Raw genomic sequence first — 25,910 nt, 5'->3', positions numbered from 1 at the left:
TCATTTATTAGTTTTCATATGTGCCCTGACTGGGAGTTCAACCCGCAACCTTGGTATATCAGGATAATGCTCTGACAAACTGAAATACATAGCCAGGGCCCCATAGTACTTTTTAAAGCAGCTTATTTTTCTTTAATTTCTTTAAACTAGTTAATGTCGCTCAGAAAATATTTCTCAGAAAATCTTAGACAATTTTGCAAAGAGTAAATTATAAAATTCAGGTTCCCTGAAATTCAGGTTTCCTGTGCACTTCTCACTAGGTTATCTAGCTTTATCAAAGTACATAGGTTGTTAGAATTAAATTTTCAGAAGAGCCATTTTTAAAATATATATATTTTTATTGTTGGCAGTATTACAGATGTCCCCCATCCCCACTCTCCTTTTCCCCCCTACCCCACCCTGGAAGGGCCATTTTTTTCTTTTCTTTTTTTGTAATCCTCACCTGAGGATTTTTTTTTTCATTGCTTTTCAGAGAGAGTAGATGGAAGAGGGAGAGGGAGGGAGGGAGGTCCATTGGTTGCCTCCTGCATGTCCCCTGACTGGTGGCGAGGATAGAGCCTACAACCCAGTACGTGCCCTTGGCTGGAATCCAACCTGGGACCTTCAGTCCCTGGACCGATGGTCTAACCACTGATTGAAACAGACTAGGGCATGCCTTGGGATTTTAATGGTAATTTTCCTCATTCCTTCTACATTTATTAAAGTTCTGCCAAAAAAAACACTATACCTGCCCTGGCCGGTGTGGCTCAATGGTTAGAGCACCACCACCACCCCCGCACCGAAGGGTCTCGGGTTGGATTCTTAGTCAAGGGCACGTACCTTAGTTGTGGGTTGAATCCCCAGTGTGGGAGGCAACCAGTCAATGACTCTCTCATCATTGATTTCTCTCTCTCTCTCTCTCTCTCTCTCTCTCTCTCTCTCTCTCTCTCTCCCTCTCTCCCTCCCTCCCTCTCTCCCTCCCCCTCCCCCTCCCCCTTCCTTCTTCTCTCTGAAATCAAAAAAGAAGAGCTATTTTTTTTAGCTCTGCCGACGTGGCTCAGCAGTTGAGCATTGACCTATGATCCAGGAGATGGAGGTTCGATTCCCAGTCAGGGCACATACCTGGGTTGCAGGCTCAATCCCCAGTACAGGGAATGCAGGAGGCAGCCGATCAGTGAATCTCATCATTGATGTTTCCTTCTCTCTCCCACCCCCCCGAAATCAATAAAGATACATATTTTAAAACACAGATATATTTTTTAAAAATAAAATTAAAAAAGCAATGGAAAGATATTTTCAGGTGAGGGTTAACCAAAAAAAAAATTAAAAAAAGAAAAGGCTATTCTTCCCAATCCAAGATTCAGTCAAGTATTATTTATTGTATTTGGTTGTCAGTGTCTTTTAAGCCCTTTTAAATCAAGAACAGTCCTCCCCTTTTTTACTTTTTTTAAGGACAGTAACATTTTTAAGAGATCAAACAAGTTGCCTTATACAGTATCCCATATTTGGATATGTGTAATTGTTTTATATAGCCAATATGCTGTAAACTTCAACTAAATTTAAGCTTGACTAGATTAAAGTTAGACCTTTTTGAGTTGACTACTTCATAGGTGATGTTGTATAATTCATAGTGTACACACAATGTCTCATTGTCCACCTATAAAATGATTTAAAGTTGGATCACTGGGTCAGAGTCGTAAAACAGCCAGAGCTCTCACTTTTTAAAAAAAATATGTTTTCATTGATTTTAGAGAGAGAGGAAGGGGGGCATCAATGTGAGAGAGGCTGCCTCCTGCATACCCCCTACTGGGGATCAAGCCCACAACCTGAGCATGTGCCCTGACCAGGAATCGAACCAGTGACCTTTTGGTGCATGGGACAATGCTCAACCAACTGAGCCATGCCAGCCAGGGCTGAAGCTCTCATTTTTAAGATAAGGTTTTCCCTTCAAGATTGTTAAGTGATTTATGTGATAACTTTGGCATCATGCAAATACTCATGGTATAATATCCAGAGGGCTTACACATAGTTAATTTAATGTGGTCTGTCTAAATTTATTGATTGGCATTTTTCTGTAAAGAAGAGCTTTTCCCTCATCAACTAGAGCTATTAGATTACACTATACTGGAGTTTCTACTCAAAGGGCAAGGTAAATGCTTAATTCTTTCCCTTTAATTTCTGATTTTCAGAATAAGGTCTTGGTGTAATAATAACCTCTGATCCTGGAAAAATTGCTGTTGGGTAGATATTGTTTTGCTTTTTTGAGTATCATTTTTCTACTTGATAGATTCAGCACTTCTCTCTTTACCATTTTAACCTATTCCAGTGCCTTCATAGTAATCACTTAATGTATGTATGTTGAATGGGTAAATGGAAGGAAGAAATTGAATACACATTTTCTGACATGTATAGATGTTTATTTTTTCTGGGAAAAGAGTCTGTATCTTTCAACACATGGTTTCTGAAGGATTTTTGGTAGAGGAATGAGAAACTACAGTTATTGAGAGACTACATTCTCTGATTGCAGAAGTGATAAACTTCTTTCTAACATGTCTAGAGGTAACCTCATTTCAAAGTCCCATTTTGAAAATTTATTTATAAACTCTTTAAAATAAGTTTTCCCACTTATATGGTCTTGTATTACACTACACTAGTTAAGTTTCCTAGTCACCAATTCATATTATCTGTTAAAGGTCTCTCCTAGACTCTTTCTACTCCTCTCCACATCTGCTGATCAGTGATAATTCAATTGAAAGATTTTTCCATCCCTTCGTGAGCATTTACAACACCTGATAAATAATTTACCCGTAATTTTTCAAAAATGCTTATTGTGTAAACCAAAGTATACCTAAATCGGACAATGTTAGGGGAATTGTGAATTAAAAATTGAGAAAATTTTAATATTCTTTTTTTTTTTTTTTTTAATCCTCACCCAAGGATATTTTTCCCATTGCTTTTCAGAGAGTGGAGGGGAGAGAAAGAGAGAGAGAGAAACATCAGTGTGAGAGAGAGACATCCATTGGTTGCCTCCCGCTCGCATTCCTCCTGGGGCAGGGGATTGAGCCTGTAACTGAGGTACATGCCCTTGGCCAGGATCGAACCCAGGACCCTTCAGTCCATGGGCCAACACTCTAATCACTGAGCCAAACCAGCAAGGGCTTAATGTTTTAGTAATACTGTAGTAGAAATAATTGCAAAGCTTTCCAGAATTGATTGTATAAAAGTTCTGTATATCTAATGATTCATCTGAGAGATTTTTAAAGCATATCTTCCTAAGGTAGGCCTAGGAACTTAGAAATAAACAACAGGTTTAATTTGCAACACCTTGACTAAGAACACACTAACTTCCTACTAGCAGTGTCTAATATACTTGCAGGTTACATATATTACATCTGTTTTGAAAGAGATCTTAAAGTTTTGGCAAACTTTTATAAGTTATTCCCAGTTAGTGTAGTTTAAGGTAAAGATCTACCTATTTAAATTCATTTTTCAGTAAGCAACTTTAGAAACAGATCAAAAGAAGCAAATTTAAAATGGTAAATGTTTTTCTTTGTGTTTCAGATATGTCGGTAACCTTTCCAGAGATGTGACAGAAGCTCTAATTCTTCAGCTCTTTAGCCAGATTGGACCTTGTAAAAACTGCAAAATGATTATGGATGTAAGGGTATTTTACTTAAGTTAACTTTATTCTTTTTTATGTACATTATTTAAATCCATTACTTCCAGGAACTCTCAAATTAGTTTATATAGTCTGAATTCAGAGGGATTTTAGTGACTTTCGTAGTGAATCAGTTTTGGCCACTGAGTTTAATTCATTTTATTAAATAAAGGAAGAAGAGCAGAACTAATCATTTTTAGAGCAGATGAGAACACTCTCTTTCTCTCTCTCTCTCTCTATATATATAGGCTCTTTTTTTAAGGTACATTGAAGCATCAGAATTGTTTATTGTATATGGTATCAGCTGATAGGCTAATCTAGAAATTCACTTATTACAATTAGTTTGGACATTGGGTCAAAAGTAATAAATGTGATACTTTGAAATGTTTTTAACTTTATTTTTAAAGGTTGTGATTCAAGTTTTTCTTGCATTATGGCAATTAACCATCCATCAGACCTTAATGTACAGAAAAAACCTTGAATTAATTCATATAATTGGTGTTAACCCTGAATCATATATGTATAAAAAGACATTTAAAAATTTTGTTGATGGGAAAGACAGTGCTAAAGAGAATCCTTTTATCCCGTGGTCTCTCCTTTTGGTTTTCTTTTCCCAGGAAAGAAAATCATATATGTGTATATGTATATCTGCTACTTTCTTTTCTATTGTTTTCCAGCTTATCTCTGTTTTTATTTGGTATTCATTCATTCATTCATTCATTTATTTACTTATTTTTAATATATTTTTATTGATTTCAGAGAGCGGGAGGTAGAGAGAGATAGAAACATCAATGATGAGAGAGTGAGTCATTGATCGGCTGCCTCCTGTATGCCCCCTGCCAGGGAACGAGCCTGCAACCTGGGCATGTGCCCTGACCGGGAATCGAACTCTAATCTCCTAGATCATAGGTCAGTGCTCAACTGCTGAGCCAGGCCAGCCGGGCTTTACTTGGTATTTAAAAAGTAATTGTTTCCCTAGCCAGTTTGGGTCAGTGGTTAGTGGTTCGGTCCACGGGTTCAATTACTGGTCATGGGCATGTACCTCAGTTGCAGGCGATCTGAGGCAACCAGTCCATGTGTCTCTCTCTCAACAATATTCCCCCCCGCCTCCCACTCTCTAAAAATCAATGGAAAAAATATCCTCATGTGAAGATTCGCAAAAAATAAAATAAATGTAATATAAAAAGTAATTGTTTAGCCCTGGTCGGTGTAATTAAGTTGGGTGGACATCATCCCTTGCACCGAAAGATTGCCAATTCATTGTTCAATTCCCAATCAGGGCATATGCCTGGGTTGTGGGCTCAATTCCCAGTAGGGTGGCATGCAGAGGTAGCCAATCAATGTTTTGCCCTCACATCAATTTTCCTCTCCCTTCCCTTCTCTCTAAAAATCAATTTTTAAAAAAAAAATTTTTAAGTAATTGTTTAACCAATTGGCTTTGGTTTGTTGTCAAAGATTTAAAATGTCAAACTTTTCTCCTAAAGTAGCAAGGTCATCTGCATTTAATATAGATGGATTCAACTAATGTTTTTGTCCTTTATTCTTCTCTTAAGTGTTCTCTTGTCACATTTAATATCGGTATGCCCCTGGATAAAGAAGAAAAGATCCCTGTACCCATAGAGAAAGATAAGAAGTACAGACTGGAAAATGATGGAGAATTTAAAACAGTCTTTCCTTGATGTGGGTCTCCTTCCTTATCCCAGTAATAGCATTTATAGAATGCTTACCTGTTATTTTAACGCTGATGCATTATCACAAGTGCTCAGCAGAAACATTGTAAAGCACATTATTCCCATTTAATATATGCAGAAATAAGGCAAAGCAAGCTTGTAAATCCAGATTGAACTATGTGATTATAAGTTCTCTTCATTGGTTTGTAGGCTGCCATTCTCTCCCTGTCTGGGTCATTCTAGATATTTGTCTGGTAAAGCTCACTAGGCAAAATGTTAATGACTGCCTGACCTACAGTAAAGGCTAGCTATGTTAGCCTTTGCCACTTCATATAAAGTTTGCGGTTTTTTTCACTCAGAGGCTTAGATTAACATTTTGTTTTTATTATTATTAAAGTCTAAATTCCAGTTTATTCATATATAAGACTGATGTCCATATTTATGAACTTTACACTTCCTAGAGTATTAAGGCTGATAATGTGTATGCTTAGATTCTTTTTATCTAAAAAGTACAGCTTTTTCTGGGTACATATCAACTAAAGTGAACATTCTTTTTCATTTGATTGCTCTACTCAGATATAAGCTACTTTCTCTATCAATGTTGATCTTTGTAGTAGAATTCTCATTAAGTGTAGTATTAGTTTGAATTATACAATGTTTAAAACATTTTCATATTCCCTAATGTTTTTAAAATAAAATAATAGTGTATCAATTTGTGATTTCTTCTTTACTCTAAAATTCATATATATATGTGTGTGTGTGTATATATGTACATATGTATATATATATATTTGACAGTATTACTTTAAAATTCTTTTTTTGGTCAGTCCTCACCTGAGGACATTTTTTTCCATTGATTTTTAGGGAGAGTAGAAGGGAGCAGGGGAGGGAGGAGGGGAAAGAGAGAGAAAGAAACATTAATGTGAGAGAGATACATCAATTGGTTGCCTCCCGAACGTACCCCACCAACCGGGTCCGAAGATCAAAAAACCTACGACCTGCCTGACTGGGCATGGCTCAGCAGTTGAGCATCGACCTAGGATCCAGGAGATCGGGGTTCCATTCCCAGTCAGGGCACATGCCCAGGTTGCAGGCTGCAGCTGATCAGTGACTCTCATCATTGATGTTTCTCTCTCTCTCCCCCTCTCCCTTCCTCTCTCTGAAATCAATAAAGATATATTTAAAAAAAAAAAAAAAAAAAAGCCTACGACCTAGATACGTGCCCTTGGCTGGGAATTGAACCCACCACCTTTCGGTGAGTGGGCCAGTTCTTTAACTATTTAGCCACACCAGCCAGAGCCTCTAAAATTCTTAAAAATCATTACCAGTGACTCTTTTAAACTATTGTGCTTGAAACAAAATGGTATCTTCTAGTTTTTGTTTCTAAAGTATATATTTTTTTATTGATTTTAGAGCGGAAGGGGGGGGGGAGAGAGAGAAACATCAGTGAGAGAGAAACATCACCCAAATGCTGCTTCCTGCACGCCTCTTACTGGGGATTGAGCCCACAACACAGGCATGTGCCCCGACCAGGAATCAAACCAGTGACCTCAAGGCTCAGTCCACTGAGCCACACCAGCTGGGCTCAGCTCATTCTAGTCTTTTAGCTTCTTATTTTAACAACCCTGCTTTGGAGAGTATAGAAAGACTTTTTAAATGGTCTTTGAAGTCATTTGGTATTTTGCACTGATAGGTATAAAATATTGGGGAGTTTTTAATTTATTTTTTGCTTTAATTTATAATAAAACATCCAGACTTCATGTTTCATCAAATGTCAACCACTTGGAACACCAGCAGAAAAGAAGAGAGAATTTTTAAAAGCCTACTAAGCAACTAAAAAATCATGTCAGAAAGTCTAAATTCTTTTTTTTTTTAAACATATCTTTATTGATTTCAGAGACAGGAAAGGAGGGGGAGAGAGAGATAGAAACATCAATGATGAGAGAGTCATTGATCGGCTGCCTAGCCCTCAACTGGGCATGTGCCCTGACCGGGAATCGAACCCCGATCTCCTGGATACTAGGTCGATGCTCAACCGCTGAGCCACGCCGGCTGGGCAGAAAGTCCAAATTCTAAAACCTACTCTAAAACTTTACTTACCAGATAGCCTCTTCAGTTTTCAGAGCCTATTTATTTATATTTTAGAAACAAGCTTAAATTAAGATAGTTGGTTGACATTTTCTGCTACTCAGTAAGTTAGAGGTAGCAAGAATATATGTACATGTATAGCAATAAAAAGTAACTTCACAGGGAAGAGACAGAAAAGCCAATACCAATACTTGAGAACATAGGATTCTAGTCAAACTTAACCTCTATAGCTTAAAGAAAAGACCATATTATATGATGGGGAGAATGTAGCTATATACTAATTTACCCATAATTAGGACACATAGTCATTAATAAAAGATTAAATTATATATGTAGTAGTCTAGTATAACTTGCTGATGAAGATAGCTTTCTATAAAAATAGCTAATTTTTAAGTGTTTGCTTCCTTATTTAAAGATTTACTTGTGGAATGGACCCTCTATTTTCCATAGCCTGATAAATGAGATGTGATAATTTTAAGGTAATGGGAGTACAAAACTTACAATTGGCTGTTGTGTGTTTTTCTTTAACAGACAGCTGGAAATGATCCATACTGTTTTGTGGAGTTTTATGAGCATCGTCATGCTGCTGCAGCACTAGCTGCTATGAATGGGCGGAAGATAATGGGTAAGGTAAGCTGTCATAATTAAAGGTGACTTGAACTATAATTTTTTTGTTTGTTGATCCTCACCCAAAGATACTTTTTCCATTGATTTTTAGAGTGAGGGGAAGGGAGAGAGGGAAAGGGAGCAGAGGGTGGCGGGAGAGAGAGAGACAGAGACATCAGTTGGCTCCCTCCTGCCTGCGCTCCAACCAGGGCTAGGGATCAACCCTGCAACCCAGGGACGCACCCCTGACCTGGAATTGAACCCGCAACCGGTTGCAGGCCAACGCTTTTTACCATCAGGACATACCGGTCAGAGCAAACTAGATACTTTAAATTGGATAGTTTTGTTTCCTTTTTAGAAGCATTATATTCACTTTATAGCAGAAGATCACATTTATTATTAAAAAGGCAGGATAAAACTTTTAGAGTGCATGTTTATGTTAGTATTTTTCCTGTGTGCCTTGCACACAGTAATACTAAAATACTTGTTGAATTACTCAAGCTTGGATGAAACATCTAGGAACATTGGATGCAAATGGGGAAGAATAAAAGACAAAAGTTCATTGGTACTTAGGTAAGAAAGGTGGGTTGAATGGTAACAGAGAAGTATGTAAGATTAGGATTTGACAGCATTATTTGCAAAAGTATAGGTTAAATTATAAGAAGCTTTGACTAGAACTGGTATCCATTTCATCTCAAACATACACATTCCTATGTGTATATACATTCAAATCTTGTAATATCTGATTTTGAGCTTTATTTTTATGGAATATAAATGTAGAAAATTTTTTTTAGGAAGTCAAAGTGAATTGGGCAACAACCCCCAGCAGTCAAAAGAAAGATACAAGCAGTAAGTATATTTTATACACTTTGAACGTTTGTTTTTATTGTACACAGTAGTTTTATTGTAAAGCATATAAACATCATACGTGTTTGCAGTAATGTTTTGATCGTTATCCTAAGATATGATTGAATGTGTTTGTGTTAATAAATTTAAGAACAAATCTAATCTTTGTCATCAGGTAGTACCGTTGTCAGCACACAGCGTTCACAAGGTAATTGTATCTTCTTAAACATAAAATGAAATCTCTTGAAAGGGTATTCACTAACCACCTGAAGTTTTTTTGTTTGATATTGGGGGGAGTGGGGAGGGAGGAGGTCGTATTTCTACTTGTCTCTCTGGCAATATTTTTCCCCCTTCTCCCCAGTGTTGACCAAGTGTGGCTTTTCCACTACTTTGGTGCTATTTCAAGCTCTCTGACCCTCTTGGAGGCAGCTGATGCCTTAGAAATACTTTCACCAACTAAAGGGCGAGATACCCTGCTTCCTTGAGGTCACGATCTGTGCTCCATATCCAGATCTTCTGATTGCTTGAGTTGCTCCTGAAACTGTGTTTCCCAAATGGCAACCCAATATGTTGCTTAAGGCCTGCCAAGTAGGGGTAACTTTTCTTTCCAAATATACTTTGTCAAAATTAGTATATATGTCTGTTTTAAAGTGTTGATTCAACTATTTTGTATTTTTTAAGTGTTTATTTTCTTGAGCATTGTCTTTTTTTTTTTTAAACTTCACATGGGATCGTTATTTCTCTCCGATGCTTTTTTAATGGCTCTAATATAAAGTGAAGGGATTACTGTTTTTATTCTGTTGCCTTCAGTCTTAGTTCACTTGCACATGGATTCACATAAACTGAATGGTGTAATGTCTGGGCAACCAAAACTGTTGGCTTTTGAGAAAACTGTCAAATACTTTAACATCAAACTGTTGCAATGCAAGGTATTTCTTTGCTTGTTCTTCACAAAATATGGTTAAACCAAGTATATCATGTAGCTAGATTCAGTGAATTGTCTTAACTGAGGCAAATCTAGTCTACATAACTCACAATACCACTATTTTATTTTAATTTGTAAAGCTTTAATATAGTGGTAAACTGACTAATTGTAAATAATTACTATTAAAACTGATTAAGTCATTAATTTTTTTGTGCAAAACTTGTTATATATTATTAGTTTATTTTCTTAAACCCGTATAATAATTGACTATAAGCAGAGATATAACTGTCAGATATATCAGTCTTGAGGAGAGTCTTTCCTGTATTGTCACCTTGATTATGTTTAAAACTGATAGGATTTGTATAGATATAGGATAGAGTTTTGTTTATATGTTACTGTAATCCATAAATTACTTAAAAAATAATTTATTGAATAAATTTTAGTATTTTTAAATTCTAAAATTTTATTTTTCTTTTCACTTCCCCATCCTTCCCCTTATAAGATCATTTCCATGTCTTTGTTGGTGATCTCAGTCCAGAAATTACAACTGAAGATATAAAAGCTGCATTTGCGCCATTTGGAAGAATATCGTAAGTAACAAGATAAAAGTAAAATACTTTTAATTAGAAACAGTCTTATTTAGAAGTACTTTGAAAATTTATTGTGAATTTTGGACATTAATTTTAACACTTGAATATAATGTATTACATTGTTTAGAGACTATTTAAGCAGTTAAGAGCCAAAGATTGTTTTCCCATTGATAAATCTTTGGTCTTCAATTATCTTAAAATCTTTTTTTCAATTAGCATTAGCTTTTAAGAGACAAGTTTACTATTCTACATAATGTTTCATATATAAGTGTCTTGCTAGCTTGGTCATAATCTTTAGTAAACTTGTGCTGTGACTAAGGAATTTAGAGCTTTTGGGCACTATATGACACCACGCATTTTGTGCTAATATGTTTTAACAAAAAGAAACCTCATTTTAACACCCAAAACAGTTACTAAATGTTAATTCCAAGGTAATCTATCCTTTTGTTGTTGTTACTGTTAACAACAACAGTAACAGTAATAATGCCTTTTAGTTTTTTGTGAAGCTCTGTCATGCTTGCATTTGTTATTAATCATACAGTTTAAGCCCTTTGTAAATAGCTCACTCAAGGTAGTGTTCATCATAAAAGAACTTTAATATTTTGAAAAACATGCCATAATAGAGTAAGAATAATAATTTGATAATAGTACTTTCTTACACGTAATCGTTGAATTTAGAAAACAGAATTTTTTTAGGGTTTCTGGTTGCTTTATTATTGTTCCAGCTAGAAGAATAGTAAATTATCTTAACTGAAGCAAAAAGGAAACACTAGCTTTGGTTTGGTTTGATGAACAGACCAACAGCGAACATGAGGTGAGGAGAAAAGTAAATGCCGATAGTATTGGTGATGAATCTTGGGAGAGTTTTTATTTGAAGAGTTGTTCATTGGTAGGGTGATGAACATGCATAGTAAGAAACCACCTTTAGAGGCATTTGTGACATTACGGTTTATAAATGGACTCTTCTGTTAGGTGACATTTTTCTTTATGAGAATAGATTAGGAAAATAAATTGTCATTTCTTGATCTTGTTAATCTGTCTCAGGGTTTTGATGATGGTTAGCTTGCTTTCAAGTATCTAGACTGGCAGATACTAACCCTTGCCCTCTCAAAGGCTCTATAAATCTCTGTATGCAAAGTGTTTTGTTTGCTTTCCTTTTGGTGTGGAGTATCTGTGTAAGTTCTATTCTATTTTCAGAGTAGTCATAGGACCACAGAAGGATTAAAGAACCCTGGTCTAGATATTTGCTGCTTCTTCCTTAGAGAACCCTTTCAGAAATAAGTAAGAATTAAATGTATTTCAAGGCTAATGTTTCCTGAAACTTAACTCTAGGAAGAAAATTTTCTAACATTTTAACAGATTATATAGCTATTTTATTAAATGCTTTAATTTTGATTGAAAACTTTTCTGAAGACTTGGGAATTTTAGCTTGTGATTAGATAAAGATTTAACAATCAGTGAGTTTAAGTTGAATGACATTCAAAATTTAGTAATTTCATGACTTTTTAATCATGCATCAATAATTTCTTTTCATTAAATATGTTGGTATCATAATTATAGTCTGCAGATTTTACTATGGCCAGCCATGGTTATTAAATAAATATTAGTTTTTCTTGGGTAAGGCCTTTCTTTAAGTTTTATAATTTTCAGTTGAGGTAATATATAAATAATATTTAAGCTTTAAGCTACTGAAGCAATGTGTTTCTAAATTTAAAAGAACCATTTTCAGTAAGGTAGCATCATTTCCTGATTTTTTTTTGTTAAGGGAGATAAGTTGATAACTACATATTGAAAGGTTCTTATGATAGTCTCAGTAGAGATTCTACAACAGTGAGTTATAGAAGATATGCAGTAAACGGTGACCTATTCAAATATTTAATATAAAATATATAGTACTTTCTTTCTCTAATTAATATATAGTACTCTTCCTATTCCTTGAGTTTAGGATAATCTAACAAATCTTGGTATAGAAGTGAATTAGCTACTAAATTAATGCATGTATACCATACAGATTATTTAATAAGTATTTTTACATATTAAGAAGTGACTTGCATTTTTTACCACTACCTCTTTGTCATTTTGACCCCTAAACACTTCATAGATCACTCCTAACTAGATCAAAATATGCTTATGTATACTTTAATATAAAATTATATTGCATGGCTTTCTGACTTGGGTTTTTGTTGTGAAAGTGCCTGTTTTGTTCATGTGTCCTGAGAGAACAAGCATTGTGACATACCTGGCTAACTTAAAAGCAGATTGCCTGTGAAGCACAATTTGAGTCCAATTTTTTGAGGTATGGAGTTTTAGCTATCATGGCTGGGTTTTTTACTCAATCTCAAATAATAGGGCTCTGGTTATTTTGCAGAGTATCTCTGAAGAATGGACAGAATTGCCCTGGCTAACTACAAGCTACGGTTCACAATGGATAAATGTTGGCGTGCTTTTTTACTTTCTGACTTTTTAAAATTTTGCTCTTATATCTTGTAGTTTCCAATCAATCTTATACGATTGCTGTTTTAAAATTCAGTATAAAATCCTTTCATATATAATTTAAAACTAGTGTGTGTCTAGTTTTTTCTTAGATTATTTAGCATTTCTGAAAATGTCAAGTTCTCAAGTTTATAAATAGTCCAAAAGGGGGGGTGGGATATGAATTGATCTGAGAAAATAATTTACTTAATTTAGGGAATATACAAGTTTTCCATTCTCTTAGTTTCCAGTTTTCTATTTTAATTTTTTAATGATTAGGTAGTATATGGTATCAAATAGCAAATTATAAATTGCATGGTTAAAGAAAGCCATTCATCTAATGTGTCTGTGAACCTATAAGTGGTTAAATAATTCATCTGAATAGCTGTCTTCACCATGCTTAATATTTAAAAGTTTGAAACTTTTTGAGATGGGAGGCAGTTTCTGTACAATGCATACGTACATATTTAAGAAGTTACTGATTTGCATGTTTATAAAATTAAGCTTCATTTGCTAATACATTATAAATTTTATAGAATAAAAGGTAAATTTGCATTAAAGGTTCATTTTAATGAAGATGAAACATGAAAATGAGTTGTGTATGAAATTCTCACTTGATATCCACAGGAGAGTTTGCAAACCTAAACTTCTGATTGTTCTGATTTCAGAGATGCCCGAGTGGTAAAAGACATGGCGACAGGAAAGTCTAAGGGATATGGCTTTGTCTCCTTTTTCAACAAATGGGTGAGCTCAATAAAAAGTGCATGTGCAGTGCTTCAAGAGGAAAGAATCAAAATACTCATGTTTTAATTATTGATCTTTACTTTCATCTGCCATATTCATTTCACTAATAATTAACCACCCTCACTAAAAGATATGTTCATTATCTCCCTGTTTTATATTCCCATAGTAATTTAAGACTAGCTAATAAAATGCTCCAGGTGGGTACTTTTTAAATTGTTTATTAATGTATTAGAAATGTCTCATTTTTTCTTTCATTCAACAAACATTTACTGAATACCAATTTACATGGACTTCAAATTTCTGGTTTTTGCAGAGGAAAAAAAGGACAGTGCAGTTTGAAATGAGAGCTGAGAGTAGGGTATAGAAAGAAGGAAAAGGCTCATGTTTCATGTAACAGCTGGATAAAGTCTTTGGCTCATCCTCCATACCATGCAATACTGTGCCGTTATTTTTTTTAAAAAAAGAATGAGGAAGCTTTGTAAGTACAGATTATGGAAAAGATTTCCATGGTATATTGTTACGTGGAAAAGCTCATTTGTGTAAAAGGCAAGAGAGTATATGTTTGTGTGGTGTACGAGTGTGCATGTGTGTTTTCTTTTGCTCATAAACAAGGACCTTGTTTCAGGGTGTGTAGTAAGAGTTAGGCACATGGGGACACAGCAGGAAGCTTCTCGTTGTGTTGTATGGTTTGAAGTTTGAACCCTGTATTCTATTACAAATTCAAATAAAATGGTTAATTTTTTAGTGTGATTAACTGAATGTTCAAAACAGTTAAATGCAGAGATATCACACTTCCAAAAATATAGGAGTGGGAAAATTGAGAAGCACTAATCTTGGAGTATATGCTAAGGTTTCATTAACTTTGGGTTTTCTTAAACTGCCTCTGACTGGTTTTTGCCTATGATAAGTACAGATATACTGTACTTTTTGTGTAAGAGTGCCTTCAAATGAACTATTAAGAGTTTTTGATAGTATTAAATGTATTTTAGAAAGGCTTTTCTTTATTAAATGGAGTATTTGAAATAAATATATTATTTCTTAATGGCTTCTGGTTGAATGTATGAGCATCAGTTATTGTGCCAGTTTCTTCTGGGTTTTTAAAAATATATCTGTTGGCAGTCGTGCCAAAGAGTGCCAAACTATTTTGTTTTCACTAGTTCCTGTGTCTGCCTACATTGGAACTAATATCTGGTTATTCCTTACTATGAGGTCTTACTGTCCAGATATTTGCTATAGCAGCTTGCAACCAAGCTGGGTAAATTTTTGCCCAAAATTTACTTTCCAAACAAAAAATCTGCCCTAAAAATGTTTACATGGCTTACAAATTCAGGCAAGGAATGTAGAATGCTATTGTATCTAAGCACTTCGCACAGGAACGTTGTATCTTGTGGTCAGATTACTTAAGTGTATTATGCAGTGTAGCTGTCTTCCTTTCATGAAGTGAAAATGTCTTCCAAGAAAGTAGAAAAACCTGTGAAGAAAGTGGATAAGACTAAGAGGTCAGGAAGAACCCACATATTAAAAGAAAAATTGGAAATGGTAAAGTATATTGAGAGATGAAAAGATAAAAGCTCCACCATGTATGTGTCCCATCTACCAGTTACAAGATTTTTTTCTGTGAGATGAGAAAATAAAAACTATTACAGTGTAGTTGGTTCTGAAACCTTTACTGTTAATCACAACATAAGTTAGGAACCCACAATTAGTGTGAGTTCCTTGGAAGGTTGATAAACATAAGATTTTATTTATTTATTTTAAATATATCTTTATTGATTTCAGAGAGAGGAAGGGAGAGGGGAAGAGAGATAGAAACATCAATGATGAGAGAGTCATTGATAGGCTGCCTACTGCACGCCCCCTACCTGGGATCAAGCCTGCAACCCAGCATGTGCCTTGACCAGAAATCGAATCTCTATCTCCTGGATCATAGGACAATGCTCAACTGCTGAGCCATGCCGCCTGGGCAACATAGGATTTTAGTGTTGTGCTATTTGAGAAAATAAGTTGGGGGCTTGGTGTGGACTAGGAATTTTTTTTTTCCACTTGAAATTATGGAATAAAGGCCCCTGCTATATAAAAATCACTATTAAATGCATGTTTAATATGTGATAGAGTCAGATAGCAAAGGATGTCTTGTGTGTGGCCTCTGGAGTTAGCTAGAGATGAATTTGGATCCTGACAACTGTCATAAGATAGATACAACCCTGAATATGTGATTTAATTTAATATTCCCGAGTTTACATTTCAGCTTTTTAAAATTTGTGATATGTGATCAGTAGGCCCTCTGGTGTTGTGAAGTGCCACAGCCCTGATTCCATTTACCCCCACTCCCTTTTCCTCTCTTCCTGTGTTGTGCATGCTAGGCAGACTCCAATACTGGTTGAACATAGTTTTTCTGCCTAGTCTGCCATAACTGAATATTGCTAGGAAAAGACTGAGTCAGCTGGTTTCTCTTCTAACTTAATGTTCATGCACATTAAATGAGTTCTTGGTGCTATGTTTGCAAACCTGTGTTTCTCTAGTAAGTTTGATTTCCCATTCTTTGATAACTATTTCATGTTCCCTCCTATCTCCTCAGGTATTCTTCACTCTTTTCTCCATCATCACCCTGAGCTGCCAACCTATGCTTCAATGAGAAAATAGAAGCTATTCCTCAGCTATTAACCACCAAACCTACATAAAGTTCATCTACCTTCTTCTTCTTCCTCCTGTTACAGTGGAGGAAAGATCCTTCCTGTAAAATGTCAAATCACTTACAATTGGGCTCCTACCTCTCTTGCCTTTTCAGTGACTTTGATCCTGTGTTCATTCTTTTTCTAATACGGCTTTATTGAGATAAAACTCACATACCATAAAATCCACTCATTTTAGGTGTAAAATTCAGTGTTTTTTTAGAATATTCACAAAGTTATGCAACTATCACATAACACAATCTTAGAATATTTCATCATCCCAAAAGGAAACTGTACTCATTAGCAGTTGCTGTACTTTTCCTTCTACACTCTCTCCCCTCCCAGCCTTGAGCAATTATTAATCTACTTTGTCTGTATAGATTTCCCTGTTCCAGACATTTTCTATAAGTGGAATTGTATATGTGCTCTGCTTGTTCACTCTTTTCTCCATCATCACCCTGAGCTGCCAACCTGTGCTTCATTGTCTTCAGTCTTTCCCTCTCCACTGGATCATTCCTATCAACTAAAAAGCATGTTCTATCCCTAGCTGGGTAGCTTAGTTGGTTAGAGCATCATTCTGATGCACCAGGGTTGCTTGTTCAGTCCCGGATCAGGGCACATACAGGGATCAACCAATGAGTGCATGGATGGGTGGAATAAATCGATGTTCTCTGTCTCTCTCTCTCAAATCAATTAAAAAAACACACACTTGACCCTCACCCCTTCCCCATTTCTCTGCTATAATTCAGAATTAGGCTTCTCAAAAGAGTTGTTTGCATACGCTTCCACTTCATCACTCATTTACAACCATACTTACACACGCACACCATAAAATGTTTTTTCTCTCTTTTGAGCAAATAGTTGTATTTCTTTCCTAAGGATGTTTTATCAGAGTACCATATGGAGAATGGCTTATGGAGGATAGAAGTCCAAAATCAAGGTGTCGTCATGGCCATGCTCCCTCTGCAGGCTCTGTGGAAGAATCCTTCCCTCTTCTTAAGTTGATAGCAATCCCTGGTATCCTTGCCCTGTAGCTACATCACTCCTATCTTTGCCTTCATCTTCACATGATCCTCTTTCCTCTGTGTGTATTCTCACCGGGTTCTTTATTATAAGGACATCAGTCATTCAATTTAGGGCCAACCCTCATGCAGTATGACCTTGTCTTAACCAGTACATCTGAAAAAACCCTATTTCCAAGTAAGGTCATGTTCACAGTTATAGGAGTGGGGTGTTACTTAGGGTTTTATATCAATTTAAGAGACTCAGTTCAACCCATAACAATAGTTAAAGATCTCCTGGAATTCAAACTGGTTAGTGTGGAAAAAAACAGTGTTTTTTTCTTTTAAAGAATACAGTAGTCCCCCTTCTTACCGCAGTTTCACTTTCCTTGGTTTCAGTTACCCATGGTCAACCACTCTCTGAAAATATTAAGTGGAAAATATTAAATGGAAAATATTAAAGGGAAAATTCCAGAAATAATTCATAAATTTTAAATTTCATGCCATTCTGGGTAGTGTGATGGAATCTCACTCCATTCCACCTAGGACATGAATTGTCCCTTTGTCCAGTGTATTCATACTGTATACACTACCTGCCTGTTAGTCATTTAGCTGTCTGTTATCAGATAAACTATAGCAGTATCATAGTGCTTGTGTTGAAGTAACCCTATTTTACGTAATTATGGCCCCAAAGCACGAGAGTAGTGATGCTGACAATTCAGAAAGAGAAGCCATAAAGTGCTTTATTTAAGTGAAAAGATGAGTACAGTACAATAAGATATTTTAAGAGAGACCCCACGTTCACATAACTTTTATTGTTAAAATTATTCTATTTTAATTGTTATTGTTATTAATATCTTACTATGCCTAGTTTATAAATTAAACTTTATCATAGGTATGTATGTATTGTGTGTATATGTACAGGGGGAAAAATAGCATATATAAGGTTCAGTACTATCTACATTTTTAGTTATAAACCGGGGATCCTGGAACATACTCCCCACAGATAAGGGGAGGCTACAGTATGTATTTACTTTCTGTGTGTCTCAAGAATGGCTCTTAGCCTTGAATTTGCCTGTTCTTTTGCTAGTTTAAGCCCACATTTCACATATGCAGACCAAAGCTACACTCTATTTACTTTTTAGTTCACTCTAAACTAGCTTTTGTTCTCTACCAACTCTACCACTGGCTACCAACACTACTGTTTTCAGGTTCACCTCTTGACTTTTGCTTTCTTGGCTCTGTGACAGTATACTTTTGTGGACTTCTTCCTTCATCACTATCTACTACTACTAAGGTCACCTCTCTCTCTCTCAAATCAATTAAAAAAACACACTTGACCCTCATATCCCTTCCCTACCTATATCCCCATTTCTCTGCTATAATTCAGAACCTCAGCCTTTTGTTTCTGTCATGGTATATACAGTTTGTAATTACTTTGTCACCTCAAAAATGTAAGCTCCATGGCAGCAGAGACCATGTCTGCCTCATTTACCAAAGTATCCCTAGCACTTAATCTGCTGCCTAGAACATGATAGCTGTTCAGTATTTACTTGTTGCCTGGCCTGGTGTGGCTCAGTGGTTAATCATCAACCTTGAATCCGGGAGATTGAGGTTTGATTCCTGGTCAGGGCATATGCCTGGGTTGCAGGCCTGATCCCCAGTTGGGGGGTGTGCAGGAGGAGGCAGCTGATCAATGACAACTCTCTCATCATTGATGTTTCTATCTGTTTCTCTCTCCCTTCCTCTCTCTGAAATCAATAATACACACACACACACACTTATACATATTTATTGTATAAAGTAAGATTTTCATCCATAATAGTCTTTTTTTTAAAAAAAATATCTTTATTTACTTCAGGGGAGGGGAGAGAGAGAGAGAGAGAGAGAGAGAGAAAGAGAAATATCAGTGATGAGTCATTGATCAGCTGCCTCCTGCATGCCCCCGACTGGGGATTGAGCCCGCAACCCAGGGAATCGAACCCCGATCGCCTAGGATCCTAGGTCGATGCTCAGCCACTGAGCTATGCCGGCTGGGCCATAATAGTCTTAAGTTGTTACATGAACTTTATAATAGCTACCTCAGAAGGGCTTTTGGGCTTTGGACTTCTTTGGGTAATTAACAACCAAAGTCTGATATCCAAATAAAAGATAATTTAAAAGCGCAGTTGCATTTTAGGTGAGCTATCATATATTGTGTATCTCATAAAGCGTTTTCATTCAAAAAATATTTGTGAAAAGCAAAAAAACAGTTTAACATCAACTAATAGTGTCTTCTTTGTCATTTCTAATATTGTGTGGAACAGGATGCGGAAAACGCCATTCAGCAGATGGGTGGCCAGTGGCTCGGTGGAAGACAAATCAGAACTAACTGGGCAACCCGAAAGCCTCCAGCTCCAAAGAGTACATATGAGTGTAGGTGTATTGGAGAAGAAAAGGAAATGTGGAATTTTGGAGGAAAATACACTAGATTATAAATGTTAGAGCTGTTCCCGGAGACTTATTGCAGAAATAGATGAGAAGCAAATCAAGACTACTATTCTAAAATGTACTTAGTTTTCATTTTTGTAATTACAAATAATAAATATTGTCTCTAATGTGAAGTCTCCTATTAAATAGAGAATATTGAGTAATTTTTTAGACATTCTTGGGGGAGGTTTAATCTTTAATCATATGTAATATGTATTATATATATAAGCATTTTGGTCAAGGTAAATATTACCATTACAGTAGTGTAGTTAATGCTGCATTTCTCTTTCTGAACATTTTATGTAATGAATTAAAAATATAAAACTTCCTATCCCCAGCAAACACCAAACAGCTGTCATACGATGAGGTCGTAAATCAGTCTAGTCCAAGCAACTGTACTGTATACTGTGGAGGTGTCACTTCTGGGCTAACAGGTATGGGAGCTTTACTTGTATGGCATCTTGAGATTAATTTTTAAACTGAAAAGCTTAATATTTGTAGAGTTTTAATATAACAATGTTTTTGTTTGTTTTTTTGTCTAACAGAACAATTAATGCGTCAGACTTTTTCGCCTTTTGGACAAATAATGGAAATTCGAGTCTTTCCAGATAAAGGATATTCATTTGTTCGGTAGGGGTGGTTTAAAAAAAGAAACAACCCCCCCCCCCAATTATTTTTAGATATTTAACTTAGTGGTTTTCTTAAAAATTTGCCTTAATTATAAAGAAATAAAAATTTCTCTACCATTTAGCATATTTGCTCCTGTTTTTTAATAGCTCCCTTCTTCCAACACAAAGCCAATAAAACATCTTTATTAAAAGAAGTTTCTCCAGAATTACAAGATCTTTGGGGGGGGAAATGCCATTTTATTGATTCTTTTATTATATGAACTGCCTGGCTCAACTTGATTTTTAAAAATAGGTTTTATTCTTTAGTGTTTTAAGCAATTTATATTGGTGATTCTTAATATTGTTTTCAATAGATTCAACTCCCATGAAAGTGCAGCACATGCAATTGTTTCTGTTAATGGAACTACTATTGAAGGTCATGTTGTGAAATGCTATTGGGGCAAAGAAACTCTTGATATGATAAATCCCGTGCAACAGGTGAGAGGGTTCTTGACTTTGCAAAGTAATTACTGGGCTAATACTAAGGTTATTTTAGAATGAAATTATTTATAATCCATGTTAATAAGTTTCTAGTTCATACTGAAATGATAGTATATAAGGGCTCATCCTACATGTATTATAGTTCCAGAGTGGTGGCTCATGGATTGCAGTGGTGACATGATGAATGTGACTGCCTCAGTTGACTCATACACAGTGGATTTTAAAATGCTCCGACAAACCTAACAGGGTATTAAATTTTTTCTTAATACTTGGTAGATTTATTCACATATTATATGGAGAATTCACAAGCATTGTTGATTCTATTGAAATAAAAATATGGTTATATTTATGTTTAGGGCCTTGGCATTTTGCTGCTTTTGTTTTTCCAGGCAGCTTTAGTGGTTAACTTGATCCCACAAAGATTTCTGTGAGGGAATTGTAAATGGAGCATTATGATAGGAATAAGAAAATCCTAAACTATAAGTTCTTTAAGTAAACTGAATATAGAAATAATCTTTGTATCTTCCTTATCTAAAGGAAATAGTGATGTGAATAGCTTATAAAACACTTAAACATTATACTGAGTTTAATATTTATTACTAGAACATTACCCACTGCCTTACAAAGAATATGTCATTCAGAGCATCACGTCAAGTTAAAGCGATATAACCACTTTTTTTTTTAGCAGTCACTTTCTAAACTCTTGTTTAGCCTTTCATTTTAATTGTAATGATGGCCCTATGTCTTATGGCTATGTATATTAGTTATTTGTGGTATATTAGGACATATAACTTCAAATAATACTAAATTATCTGTTATAATTTTATTTAATAGCAGAATCAAATTGGATATCCACAAGCTTATGGCCAGTGGGGCCAGTGGTATGGAAATGCACAACAAATTGGCCAGTATATGCCTAATGGTTGGCAAGTACCTGCATATGGAATGTATGGCCAGGCATGGAACCAGCAGGGATTTAAGTAAGCATATTTGCTCTTTTCCTTTATTATTAACCTTTAAAAACTCAAGAACTTAGGAAGAGATTTTAAGTAATTAGTAGGTAGTGTGGCCCTCTTTCTAAAGCATAGCTTTAGCCTTTGAAGGACTTAGTTTAGAATGTTGTTGTTTTGGTTTTGTTTTTTAAATATATCTTTATTGATATCAGAGAGAGGAAAGGAAAGGGAGAGAGAGAGATAGAAACATCAATGATGAGAGAGTCATTGATCGGCTGCCTCCTGCATGCCCCTGACTGGGGATGGAGCCCACAACCCTGGCATGTGCCCTGACCGGGAATCGAACTCCGATCGCCTGGATCCTAGGTCAACGCTCAACCACTGAGCCACGCCCGACTGGGCTAGAATGGTTTTTAATTTCCAGTTTTAGGTATATCTCTTTAAAGTTTTGCCTAGAGATATGTTGCCTTGAGGTATAACCAGCGTTATAAGAATTTTGGTAATAAAGCAACTAATATTTAAGTAAAAAATAAGAGCTTAATAGTTATTAAGTTTTTTTGTGACTAATGCTCACTTGGCCATTTTTTTTTTTAAATATATCTTTTTTGATTTCAGAGAGAAGAAGGGGAGAGGGAGAGAGAGAGAGAGAGAAATATCAATGATGGGAGAGTCCTCATTGATCTGCTGCCTTTTGCACACCCCAACTGGGGATGGAGCCCGCAACCCGGGCATGTGCCCTGACTGGGAATCGAACCTCGATCTCCTGGATCCTAGGTTGATGTTCAGTTTTTGAGCCACTCCCAACCAGGCCACTTGGCCATTCTTGAATACAGTTATTGTGATGCTAGTTGTTTCATTCATTCTGAATTTTTTTCTGTGCAAAAAGGTTTATTATTACATGGAAGCTTCTTCATATACCCTGAATTATGCTGTTTTACTTAAATTTTGAGAAACAAACTGGAAATTAAAATATTTTACAGTTTTTAGTTAGAGAATCTTATATTTATAATGTTGAAAAAATGTATGTACTTACATATGCTAATAATTGTTTTACTTTCTTCTTTGAGTAATATAAATGCTAGTCTTATCATACCAAATGGTCAGATTTATTTCAGGGAGTGGCTTGTTCAAGTATGTCCAACCCAGTTATACAGTATTCTGCCCTGAGATGAAAGATGAGTTTTTTCTGAGGTCAAAGGGGATAAATGTTTATAGGTTAAGGGTATTTTCTGTAATTAAACTAACAGAATTAAACTGTATAAATTAAACCTATAAGGATGCTTGTTTTTAAGGGGGAGGAAAATTGCCTTTGCTTTCCTTGGCATAACAATTCTTATATTTGAGCTTAAAAAGTATATTTCCTCTGTATGTATTAATTGTTCTTGGAGTTACCTTTTTTAATCAGTGGATTTCCCTCCCCTCTGCTTCTTCCATGTGCTCTACCAGTCAGACACCATCTTCTGCACCGTGGATGGGACCAAATTATGGAGTGCAGCCGCCTCCAGGACAGAATGGCAGCATGTTGCCTAATCAGCCTGCAGGGTATCGAGTGGCAGGGTATGAAACCCAGTGAAAAAGGACTCCAGAATCTAAAGCCAGTGGCTTGAGGCTACCGAGAGTGTAGTAAAGCCGTTGTTTACTTAAAGATTTATCAAATCAGTCAGTGCAAATGTCAGATACAATGTATTTATTTAAAAGGTTCATTTTTTAATCATGAAATTTCTTAACCATCCGTATTGTTTTAAAAAGAAACAAGATGCTGGATGTCTGCCAATTTTTGCCTTCATTACCTTTTTTAATAAAGTTTCTCAGATCCTTGTTTCAAATACAAATGCAGGGATTGCTGCCACTTTTTAAAAATTAAGAGGCAGAAAATTGCACAATGTTGAACTTTTTTCCACTAAAGTAGTGTGCAGTTCTAGTTTGCATTCCTGATATGATTTAAAACATGTAATATAAAGATATTAAAAAAAAAAAACACGCAAAAAACCAAAACTGTGCAGAGTCTAGAAGTTCTTTGTAATCTTCAGCTTGTGCACAATTCTGTTTTAGGTTTTTTTACAAAGGTATTGTTTGAACTATCCCATCTCCACCGTTTTCCCTTTGGGGTTTTTAAATATAAATTATTAGTTTACATCATTTTGTATCTACATTTTTTCACAAATTTGTCTTGCCTTATTCAAGTTCTGTAAAATATACTTAAATGGAAAAACAAATGTTCACTTAGTTTTCTCAGATGGATTGTTAATTGCATTCATCTTGTGTTTTATATGAGAAGGTGCCTCAAGAACTCCCTGTTGACTTTGTTTAAAAGAATTTTTATCTTCTGTGATAAATTTTGCTGTGTACCAGGAAATATAAAAACAAAATCTTGTTACTAAAGAAAATCTCTGAAATGTGATAAGTTCTTACGAACCCGTGCTAATTTCATGTGTCAACTTCTACATCTACATGTATTATTTCATTATGTTAAATGTTTTAGCAGTTTAATATTTTGCACAGTTAGCAAACTTTGTATGCCATTTCCTTCTTAAAGGTATCATGCAGAGTTGACAGAAGATTTATAAGGTTTTAAGTTGTTGCATGTGAATATCAAATACACGCTTTGGTAGTCTTTGAATACAAAGTCATCTGCTCTTGTTTTTGAGAATTTGGAGACAAAGTTGTATGTAAAGGAATATATTAATTTGCCATTTTCTAGTTTATATTTACTCAGAAAGAGTAAATCAACTTAATTTTAATATGTACAAATGATAGCTGTGAAACTAGAATATCCTTATGTCAGGCTTGGGGTTCGTTGTGAACTCCAAAATTAGCCTGAAGGACCAGCCAGGCAAAGCATTTTTTAAGTGTTCAGAGGCCAAAAGATAAACAAACAAAAACCCTTAAAATCCTACCTCCTTAAACAGCCTTCAAAGAGGAGAATCCTCAGTGCAATCATTATTTTGATTCTTTTGGTACCTGTTTTCCTGGAGTTCCCAATTTTATTATTTTGGAGTGGCTCCAAGCATTAAGAAGTTTAATCTTTGATGGCATTGTTCTAGTTTTGAAATTTCTAGTACATTTCAGAGTCTCTTAGAATAGTTATGGAAGATTTTGTTATGTTTTCAGTGAAAGTCACAAACTCCCTTCTTCCTTGACTCACAAAGGGGAAGGGTCCCCAATATATGTATTTAGGTGGTCAGTTATTTTTAAGACCTTCAGATAGCTCCTAGTACTTTATTTAGGAACAGAAAAGGCCTGTGAAATTTTAGTTTCCTGGCCTGTATCTTCCAAGTGGGAGCAAATGACTCTAAGCTGGTCTCTAAACCAATACTCTCATAAACTGGAGCCCAGGAAAGACAACTCGTAAGTTTATAATTCTCTGGAGCTCAATTCTATGCAGTTGTACTAATGTTTCATTAAGTCACTGTGTATTTTTAAGTGTTACTACATTAAAAGTTGCTTTATGAAAGATGAGTAAATTTTTTAAGCACTTGGAAATTTTATTTCCTTGTTAACTTCTACAGATCAGGGCATGCAGCCAAAAGCAGCTTAAGTGAAATACTCAAAAAATAAAATATCAGGAAGCTATTTTTAAATTCTTCTGGCGTATGTTTCTATTTTAGGACCCTTATTTTTCTGTTTCAGAAATATTTACTACACTTCTGTGGAATGCAGGGTAAATTATTTGGGCATAAATAACTTAAGCAAAAGTATAGTTTTTCTTTCATTTTTGACTGTCTGAAGTAATAACACTTTTTATTAGCCGGTATATTTTTTTATTGCACAAATCTTAAAATGTACATTGACTACTTTTTGAAAAGAAAGTGGTATTATTCATGATGAAAAGGTTACTACTGAACAAATTCATAATTCAGGAACATTGCTAACTTTGGTTTAAATCTTTCTCTGAATGTTAAACAAATCAAAGATTTTTTTCAGTCTAAACTTACTTGCATTAGTATCAGGTAAGGAAATTTAAAATTTTTTAAATGGTTTTATTCTCTGCGATATGCATTCAGATTTTACTTTAAAATACATCTGGTACTGTAAAGAACCTGATGTGACTCACTCTTAATGGGTCATTAATCTAGTATTCTTTGCCCTGACTGTTTGGATATTAAAGTTCCTTTATGTTTTCTATAA

The 25,910-nt window shown here is 35.3% G+C and overlaps 1 protein-coding gene across 9 annotated transcripts in view; it reads left to right on the top strand.

Annotated features, from left to right (window-relative positions):
* Window positions 1–25,910, top strand: part of TIA1 (TIA1 cytotoxic granule associated RNA binding protein) — a 29,282-nt gene extending 3,372 nt beyond the window's left edge. For 2 of the 9 annotated variants that reach the window (XM_016202619.2, XM_087823620.1), the window contains exons 2-13: window positions 3,541–3,637; window positions 7,927–8,025; window positions 8,796–8,850; window positions 9,023–9,055; window positions 10,275–10,362; window positions 13,503–13,578; window positions 19,558–19,666; window positions 20,059–20,154; window positions 20,266–20,350; window positions 20,703–20,826; window positions 21,664–21,809; window positions 23,229–25,910. In XM_016202619.2, the coding sequence (XP_016058105.1) occupies window positions 3,541–3,637; window positions 7,927–8,025; window positions 8,796–8,850; window positions 9,023–9,055; window positions 10,275–10,362; window positions 13,503–13,578; window positions 19,558–19,666; window positions 20,059–20,154; window positions 20,266–20,350; window positions 20,703–20,826; window positions 21,664–21,809; window positions 23,229–23,355 (1,135 nt within the window). In that variant the 3' untranslated portion in view covers window positions 23,356–25,910. Of the gene's footprint in view, window positions 1–3,540; window positions 3,638–7,926; window positions 8,026–8,795; window positions 8,851–9,022; window positions 9,056–9,687; window positions 9,777–10,274; window positions 13,593–19,557; window positions 19,667–20,058; window positions 20,155–20,265; window positions 20,351–20,702; window positions 20,827–21,663; window positions 21,810–23,228 lie in introns of those variants that run through there. The other 7 variants (XM_087823617.1, XM_087823618.1, XM_016202620.2 and 4 more) reach the window with 7 other exon arrangements.

Source organism: Miniopterus natalensis, chromosome 13 (assembly GCF_054644295.1).
Source record: "Miniopterus natalensis isolate mMinNat1 chromosome 13, mMinNat1.hap1, whole genome shotgun sequence".
NCBI classification, from domain to species: Eukaryota; Metazoa; Chordata; class Mammalia; order Chiroptera; family Miniopteridae; genus Miniopterus; species Miniopterus natalensis.
This window is presented reverse-complemented; position numbering and strand designations above follow the sequence as displayed.